Genomic DNA, 10,000 nt, shown 5'->3' on the forward strand with positions numbered 1-10,000 from the left:
GGTGTTAGTGTTGTTTCCATGCGGTGTTGGTTCACGCACCACTGAATTATCACACAGAGCTGCTTTAGATGTTTCTGATGCAATAGTAACATGATCACCTATGAACATTAATCAGGATTCACTTAGTAAAAGTCTGTAACTCAGTGTTGTTAACAGTCACCAGGAAAATATCACTACATTAAACCAGGAGCTTAAACATTCAGAATCAACTCAGAATCCTACCTTTAATTTGTAAATAAGTTCCATCTCCAAACACAGTGATGGATGTCCTCACTGCACAGTAGTACATGGCTTCATCAGACTGAGTGGTGTTTAAAATTATAATATTGAAGCAGTTTGAAAATCTTTCTATTTGAAAATGAGACTTTTGGAATCCATTGTGAAAAGTTTCTTTATTGCTTTTATACACTGTGACTACAATCTGAGGTTTTTTATTGTTTGGTTGTTTAAACAAGTCTATTATTCCAACTACATTCTGAGAATCATAACAACACTGTAGAGTCGCCGAGTCTCCGATATTCACACTGAGCTCTTTATCAGGCTGATAAACTGGTGGCGTTGTAACAGATTGTGCAGTAACCCAGTGTCTACCAGGATGGACCATGTCTAGAACAACAGAAATACATAAATTAAGGGATAAATTTAATTTAAAAATAAATATTAAACACATGATTAAAGGAATAATATTGAAATTCTTTCCACATAAAACTTCATTTTCTTTCATTGTAATAAACTTCTAATCATCTAATCAAACTAGATGGAGATAATTTGCTCATATTACTTACACATGGTGCTGAAGATGAAAAGTAAAATCCAGAAACTGCTCATTGTTCATTTCTTATCAATTCTACAGTGTTTGTATCTCATTTATTAACAGAATGTGAATGCACTTGAAGCACGGTTTGATTTTATATTCATACTACAGGCGGTCTGTACTGAGCATGCTCAGAATATGACATGTGATTGGTTGTATTTAAAAGAAAGGGTACTTAACACAATCATGTGGTATTCTGACCTGCCTACATCTACACCACATTTTTCCATGTTTGTGTTGTGTTGTTGTACAGAGATGTACAGTATTTTATAGATGTTATGACAGAATGGAAAATGTGGTTTACTCGTACACTCACGTGTGTCTACACTAACATCTCACTGTTGTGTGTTTTAACTGCTCACTTAATTCAGCTTGCATGTAGAAAAGTCCAAATTACATAAATGTTAATGCTGTGAAACTGTTACACAAAGACTAGGCCCTATACACCCCAGAGTCACCATCCTGGATGTTGGAGTGTCAGTGGGCTCTTCTGTATGGACACAAACAACAAATATAACCTTTAAATCTTAAAAAAAAAGAAAAAAATCTGCTTTTTGTTATTCTGAATTAGATCAGTTCAGACATGGACACTACTGGACTGTGTGAACTGATGTGTTTCTAGTTAATTGTATTGCACTGGGGTTGGACAATGAATCTGAAACAGTGTCTAATATACTGTTGGAGGATGTTGCGCCTATCTGTGCTCACCATCTTGGCCAAACGTCACTGATTTCACTTTCCATAAGTAAGAGCAGAATGTGAATGGGAGACGTATCAGAGTTTAAAAGAGGACAAAGTGGTACACATGTCTCGTCCTTGTGGTGTATAGTGAGCTACAGAATCCAGGATAATGTCTACAAACCACCACGAAGCACAAACCACATCCAACAGGAGTAACTGTTTACGCAACAGGAAGCTGTATGAAAGGGATGTCCATGTATTAATCTGTATTGTAGCCAAAAATAAAACCACAGCTGACCAACTCACCGTGGAATCAAACATGCACCAAAACTCCAACGGTTCCACCAAATCTGTTCTTCTGGGGCTCCACAGGGTCAATATTCATGGTTGGTCTGCATCAGTTATTAGCATACATGATAGTAGGTAGCTACATGCTAAGGCTAACTTTTTTCGGTGTTAATGATAAAATAATGTTATGTACTTTCTCGATAACAACCTCCGTTTATACAGATTACATGGAGCTGCACGTACACGTCGGATTCGCCGTGTTTGGATGTTAATGTAGGTTCACAAAGCCATGAGCATTAACAGTAAAGCAACATCCGCCATTGTTGATGTGTTTGTGTTTGTGTTTGCCGCTGCTGCGCTAACATTGCTGGGAAACGTGACACGTATACAGTGACGTCAGACTCGGCTCTGTGACGGCTCTCTAACCGATGGAAAGGCAAACCGGTTCTTAGAAGGTTCACCAGTGGAACCAACTTTGAACCAGCACCAGCACTAGCTCTGAACCAGCACCCGGTTCTTTCTGGTGGAAAAGGGGTAACAGGAACCTTTCTAGACTGAACATCGATGGATTCTCCATGGAGATCATAAAGAGCACAAACATTTTTGGTGTTCATCTAACGGAGACCTTCTCCTGGTCACTCAACAACAACTCCATCACCAAGAAAGACCAGCAGTGTCTCTACATCATAGGAAGGCTGACAAAAGCCCATCTCCATCCCCCCATCCTGACCATGTTCTACACAGAGAACATGGAGAGCATCCTGAGCAACTGTCTGGTTTTGGGAACTGCACCGTCTTGGATCGCAAGACTCTGCAGTCGATAGTGAGTACAGCTGAGAAGATCATCAGAGTATCTCAATTCCTCTATCATGGACATTTACACCACACTCTGCAAGCTGGAAGCATTGTGAATGAGCCCACACACCCCACACACCCCTCACACACACACACACTTCACCGTCCTGTCATCTGGTAAAAGGTACAGAAGGTTTCTTCCTGGAAGCCATCAAACTCCTCAACATGAACTGAACTGTATGCAATACACTTACACACAAACACACACGCACACACACACACACACACACACACACACACACACACACACACACACACAAACACACACTATTACTATTCTTGCACAATGTACTGTATAATATACAGTTCGTACTGTAAGTATATTGTGTATATATTCTATAGTGTTTTGTATTGTCTATTTGCACTGTTTGCACTGCTTGCACTGTTTGCATTATTTGCACTGTTTGGTTACACACGATGCACTTTATGTTTCTACTAAATCTTACTTTAAGTCCTTAGATCTGGGTTGTTCTGTGTAGCTCCATATTCCTAGAGAAATGTCATATTTCATTATGTACTGCATCAGCTATATATGATTGAATTCACAATAAAAGCTTCTTGTCTTGACTTGACTTGACTTGACTTGACTTGACTTGACTTGACCCGATGCTGCTGCTCTGTAGGCTAAATCTCCATTCCTTTTGATTGAAGGTTTGTGATGTAGGTGGCGCTGCAGTGAAACTGGAGACAAGATGTGTGAGCAGCCCAGTGTACAGCTTCTCCAGCACAGTCCTAACCACACCACAGAGTCTTCTGCCTGCTAGCATGTGATAAGAGACACTGCAGCATTTAAGCCACAACCAACAGACTCACTAACAGCTTCTTTATTAGTCATGAAAAAGTCATAGACCTTCAGGGCTCAGATGGGTTAATAAAACAAGCTCTGCCCCCTGTTACTATAACGATCACATAGCTTTACATAGCGTTGAATTTGACAAACTTCCTTTTTTGTAACAAACATTTTATATCAACACTTTTTTATTTAATTGTTTGTACATTTATTTATTTTTATTTTGTTCAGCAAAGTTCAGTCATACAGATCATACAGTAAAATCAACACAAAGTGCAACACTGTCGTCATATAAAAGAGTTTTACAAAGTTCTCTGTCTTTTAGGTTATTAACAGGAAACAGAAAAAAACTTTTTTAAATTTATTTTATATGTATAATTACAAGCTTAATGTAAACAGAATTAATATATAATCAAATTTATTCATTTATTATCATATACAGCAATTCTGCTGCTTTATATAGACTTTACTGACTCATACTGAGTTTTACATTTTTTCACTTTTTGGCAAATACATCTGGATACACAGATTTGCATGTTGCAATTAATTGATTATTTATAATAATTTGGAAGATATAACAACAACAACAACAACAACAACAACAATAATAATAATAATAATAATAATAATAATAATAATGTTATTAATTATTATTATTATTATTATTATTATTATTATTATTATTATTATTATTATTATTATTATCAGTTATTTTATATATTACAGTTTCATATACATCACTTCAGAGTACACCAAATTGTTTGACAAGCAAAATTCACTTCTCTTCAATGCTGCATAAGTCAAAGTGTCGAAATGAGAATTCTAAAAAAAAAAAAAAACAAGATTAATTTATAAAATATGTCTTAAATTGTACAGAGCAACAGATCATATTAAAGTGAGATTATATTAAATATAAATTATAAGTAGCAGTACATGAATGTAGAAGCAAATACAGTAAAAAGATGTAGATTCATGACTATAATCTAAAACGTACCTTCCTCCTTTCTGGAGAATTCACTATTGAGAAGAAAAAAATACTGTTAGTCATTTTTACAGAACTGAACTGATTATAATCTGATGAGAAAAATACTTACTTTTATCACCTTTTCTTCTCCTCAGTATGAAACAAGTGAGACAGAAAATCAGAAGTGCGCACAAACCCAAAGCCGATCCCAAACCGATCACTGTCCATTTCACTGTCCAAGCACTGATCATTTCTGATTCTGATGCAATAGTAACATGATCACCTATAAACATTGATCAGGATTCACTTAGTAAAAGTCTGTAACTCAGTGTTGTTGAAGAAAACACAGTTAACATTTCACTACTTCACTATTATTTATCTTCCAGGTTGAACATGTTAACAGTCACCAGGAAAATATCACTACATTAAACCAGGAGCTTAAACATTCAGAATCAACTCAGAATCCTACCTTTAATTTGTAAATAAGTTCCATCTCCAAACACAATGTCGGGTATCGTCAATGCACAGTAGTACATGGCTTCGTCCGACTGAATGGTGTTTAAAATTATAATATTGAAGCAGTTTGAAGATTTTTCTATTTGAAAACGAGACTTTTGGAATCCATTGTGAAAACTTTCTCTATTGCTTTTATACACTGTGACTACAATCTGAGGTTTTTTTTTATTTGGTTGTTTAAACAAGTCTATTATTCCAACTACATTCTGAGAATCATAACAACACTGTAGAGTCGCCGAGTCTCCGATATTCACACTGAGCTCTTTATCAGGCTGATAAACTGATGGCTTTGTGGGAGATTGTGCAGTAACCCAGTGGACTGTACTAAGACTGTACTGTACTCTACCAGGATGGACTGTATCTAGAAAATAAGACATACATTGATCAGGTCATGAAATCATTATTAAACACCATATTATAGGGATAATATTGGAATTTGTTCACATACAACTTCATACATGATGTTTAGAGTAATTAGCTTGTAAGACTAGTTTTCAAAGTACATCAAAGTAGATGGAGATAATTTGCTCATATTACTTACACATGGTGCTGAAGATGAAAAGTAAAATCCAGAAACTGCTCATTGTTCATTTCTTATCAATTCTACAGTGTTTGTGTCTCATTTATTAACAGAATGTGAATGCATTTGAAGCACGGTTTGATTTTATATTCATACTGCAGGCGGTCTGTACTGAGCATGCTCAGAATATGACATGTGATTGGTTGTATTTAAAAGAAAGGGTACTTAACACAATCATGTGGTATTCTGACCTGCCTACATCTACACCACATTTTTCCATGTTTGTGTTGTGTTGTTGTACAGAGATGTACAGTATGTTATAGATGTTATGACAGAATGGAAAATGTGGTTTACCCGTACACTCACGTGTGTCTACACTAACATCTCACTGTTGTGTGTTTTAACTGCTCACTTAATTCAGCTTGTATGTAGAAAAGTCCAAATTACACAAATGTTAATGCTGTGAAACTGTTACACAAAGACTAGGCCCTAAACACCCCAGAGTCACCGTCCTGGATGTTGGAGTGTCAGTGGGCTCTTCTGTATGGACAAGAAGAACAAATATAACCTTTAAATCTTAAAAAAAAAAAAAGGAAAAAATCTGCTCTTTGTTGTGCTGAATTAGATCAGTTTAGACATGGAAACTACTGGACTGTGTGAACTGATGTGTTTCTAGCTAATTGTATTGCACTGGGGTTGGACAATGAATCTGAAACAGTGTCTAATATACTGTTGGAGGTTGTTGCGCCTATCTGTGCTGACCATCTTGACCAAACGTCACTGATTTCACTTTCCATAAGTAAGAGCAGAGTGTGAATGGGAGACGTATCAGAGTTTAAAAGAGGACAAAGTGGTACACGTGTCTCGTCCTTGTGGTGTATAGTGAGCTACTGAATCCAGGATAATGTCTACAAACCACCACGAAGCACAAACCACATCCAACAGGAGTAACTGTTTACACAACAGGAAGCTGTGTGAAAGGGATGTCCATGTATTAATCTGTATTGTAGCCAAAAATAAAACCACAGCTGACCAACTCACCGTGGAATCAAACATGCACCAAAACTCCAACGGTTCCACCAAATCTGTTGGTCCGGGGCTCCACAGGGTCAATATTCATATTTGAGCTGCGTTAGCCAAACCTTTGGTCACTCGTTCCAATGTTCTGAAGCAGGTGAGAACCTGGCCAGCAGGAGCCACCTCTGATCCTCAGGTCTGTTTTGAGTGCACCAACTGGAACATGTTTAGGGAGGCTGCAACCAACGGGACTCCATCAACTCGAAGGGGTTCACGGCATCAGTGACCAGTTACTTTGGCAAGTGCATTATTACATGTCTGTCTCCTAGACCACGACCACATGCTCTAACCAGAAGCCGTGGAACACAGCAAAGGTTTGTGTGCTGTTGACGTATAGTGCTTCGAGTGGCTCGTCATGAGGCACATCAAGACCCAGCTCCCACCTTTACTGGACAACTTGCAGTTTGCATATTTTGTTGACTTCAGGAGAGCACAGAGGGTCTTTTCTAGACTGAACATCGATGGATTCTCCATGGAGATCATAAAGAGCACAAACATTTTTGGTGTTCATCTAACGGAGACCTTCTCCTGGTCACTCAACAACAACTCCATCACCAAGAAAGACCAGCAGTGTCTCTACATCGTAGGAAGGCTGACAAAACCCCATCTCCATCCCCCCATCCTGACCATGTTCTACAGAGGGAACATGGAGAGCATCCTGAGCAACTGTCTGGTTTTGGGAACTGCACCATCTTGGATCGCAAGACTCTGCAGTGGATAGTGAGTACAGCTGAGAAGATCATCAGAGTATCTCAATTCCTCTATCATGGACATTTACACCACACTCTGCAAGCTGGCAGCATTGTGAATGACCCCCCACACACACACACACACACACACGCACACTCACACACCCACACACACTCACACGCACATGCACACACACACACACACACACACACACACACACACATATACACACACACACACACACACTGTATTTTTGCACAATGTACTGTATAATATACAGTTTGTACACTGGTCATAACTATTTTGTGTGTCTATTCTATAGTGTTTTTATTGTCTGTTTGCACTATTTGCACTGTTTGCACTGTTTGGTTACACATGATGCACTTTATGTGGATACTAAATCTTACTTTAAGTCCTTAGATCTGGGTTGTTCTGTGTAGCTCCATATTCCTAGAGAAACGTTACATTTCATTATGTACTGCATCAGCTATATATGTTTTAAATAACAATAAAAGCTTCTTGTATTGTCTTGACTTGACTTGTCTTGACTTGACTTGACTTGACTTGACCCAATGCTGCTGCTCTGTAGGCTAAATCTCCGTTTCTTTTGATTGAAGGTTTGTGATGTAGGTGGCGCAGTTTTACAAAGTTCTCTGTCTTTTAGGTTATTAACAGGAAACAGAAAAATACTTTTTCAAATTTATTTTATATGTATAATTACAAGATTAATGTAAACAGAATTTATATAATCAAATTTATTCATTTATTATCATATACAGCAATTCTGCTGCTTTATATAGACTTTACTGACTCATACTGAGTTTTACATTTTTTCACTTTTTGGCAAATACATCTGGATACACAGATTTGCATGTTGCATTTAATTGATTATTTATAATAGTTTGGAAGATATAACAACAACAACAATATTAATAATATTAATAATAATAATAATAATAATAATAATAATAATAATAATAATAATAATAAAAAATTAATAACATTATTATTATTATTATTATTATTATTATTATTATTATTATTATTAATATTATAGCTTCTCCAGCACAGTTTCATATACATTCATATTCATTTCATATTACAGTTTCATATACATCACTTCGGAGTACACCAAATTGTCTGACAAGCAAAATTCACTTCTCTTCAATGCTGCATAAGTCAAAATGTCGAAATGAGATTTCTAAAAAAAAAAAAAAACAAGATTCATTTATAAAATATGTCTTAAATTGTACAGAGCAACAGATCATATTAAAGTGAGATTATATTAAATATAAATTATAAGTAGCAGTACATGAATGTAGAAGCAAATACAGTAAAAAGATGTAGATTCATGACTATAATCTAAAACGTACCTTCCTCCTTTCTGGAGAATTCACTATTGAGAAGAAAAAAATACTGTTAGTCATTTTTACAGAACTGAAATGATTATAATCTGATGACAAAAACACTTACTTTCATCACCTTTTCTTCTCCTCAGTATGAAACAAGTGAGACAGAAAATCAGAAGTGAGCACAAACCCAAAGCCGATCCCAAACCGATCACTGTCCATTTCACTGTCCAAGCACTGATCATTTCTGATTCTGATGCAATAGTAACATGATCACCTATAAACATTGATCAGGATTCACTTAGTAAAAGTCTGTAACTCAGTGTTGTTGAAGAAAACACAGTTAACATTTCACTACTTCACTATTATTTATCTTCCAGGTTGAACATGTTAACAGTCATCAGGAAAATATCACTACATTAAACCAGGAGCTTAAACATTCAGAATCAACTCAGAATCCTACCTTTAATTTGTAAATAAGTTCCATCTCCAAACACAATGTTGGATGTCTTCACTGCACAGTAGTACATGGCTTCATCAGACTGAATGGTGTTTAAAATTATAATATTGGAGCAGTTTGAAGATCTTTCTAATTGAAAACGAGACTTTTTGAATCCAGTGTGAAAAGCTTCTCCAGCAGTCTTATACACTGTGACTACAATCTGAGGTTTTTTATTGTTTGGTTGTTTAAACAAGTCTATTATTCCAACTACATTCTGAGAATCATAACAACACTGTAGAGTCGCCGAGTCTCCGATATTCACACTGAGCTCTTTATCAGGCTGATAAACTGGTGGCTTTGTAACAGATTGTGCAGTAACCCAGTGTCTACCAGGATGGACCATGTCTAGAACAACAGAAGTACATAAATTAAGGGATACATTTATTTTAAAAATCAATAATAAACACATGATTAAAGAAAAAATATTGAAATTCCTTCCATATACAACTTCATTTTCTTTTATTGTAATAAACCTGTTTTCAAAATACATCAAACTAGATGGAGATAATTTGCTCATATTACTTACACATGGTGCTGAAGATGAAAAGTAAAATCCAGAAACTGCTCATTGTTCATTTCTTATCAATTCTACAGTGTTTGTATCTCATTTATTAACAGAATGTGAATGCACTTGAAGCACGGTTTGATTTTATATTCATACTACAGGCGGTCTGTACTGAGCATGCTCAGAATATGACATGTGATTGGTTGTATTTAAAAGAAAGGGTACTTAACACAATCATGTGGTATTCTGACCTGCCTACATCTACACCACATTTTTTCATGTTTGTTTTGTGTTGTTGTACAGAGATATTATAATATAGATGATGTGATCAAATGATAAATGTGGTTTACTCGTACACTCACGTGTGTCTACACTAACATCTCACTGTTGTGTGTTTTTACTGCTCACTAATCTCATTATGTATAAATAAATGTTTATAAAGTAAACGT

At 36.2% G+C, this 10,000-nt stretch overlaps 1 protein-coding gene across 1 annotated transcript in view; it reads right to left on the reverse strand.

Moving 5' to 3' along the window:
• The window catches only part of LOC132855700 (uncharacterized), a 15,538-nt gene extending 5,802 nt beyond the window's left edge, over positions 1–9,736 (reverse strand). The window contains exons 1-3 of the mRNA XM_060884868.1: positions 9,573–9,736; positions 9,008–9,391; positions 1–98 (exon numbers count right to left, since the gene is read on the reverse strand). The exon at positions 1–98 is cut by the window's left edge and continues 19 nt beyond it. Coding sequence (XP_060740851.1) covers positions 1–98; positions 9,008–9,391; positions 9,573–9,615 — 525 coding nt within the window. The 5' untranslated portion in view covers positions 9,616–9,736. The remainder of the gene's footprint in view (positions 99–9,007; positions 9,392–9,572) is intronic.
• Positions 9,737–10,000: the final 264 nt, after the last annotated feature.

Source organism: Tachysurus vachellii, chromosome 13 (genome assembly GCF_030014155.1).
Source record: "Tachysurus vachellii isolate PV-2020 chromosome 13, HZAU_Pvac_v1, whole genome shotgun sequence".
In the NCBI taxonomy this organism is placed as follows: Eukaryota; Metazoa; Chordata; class Actinopteri; order Siluriformes; family Bagridae; genus Tachysurus; species Tachysurus vachellii.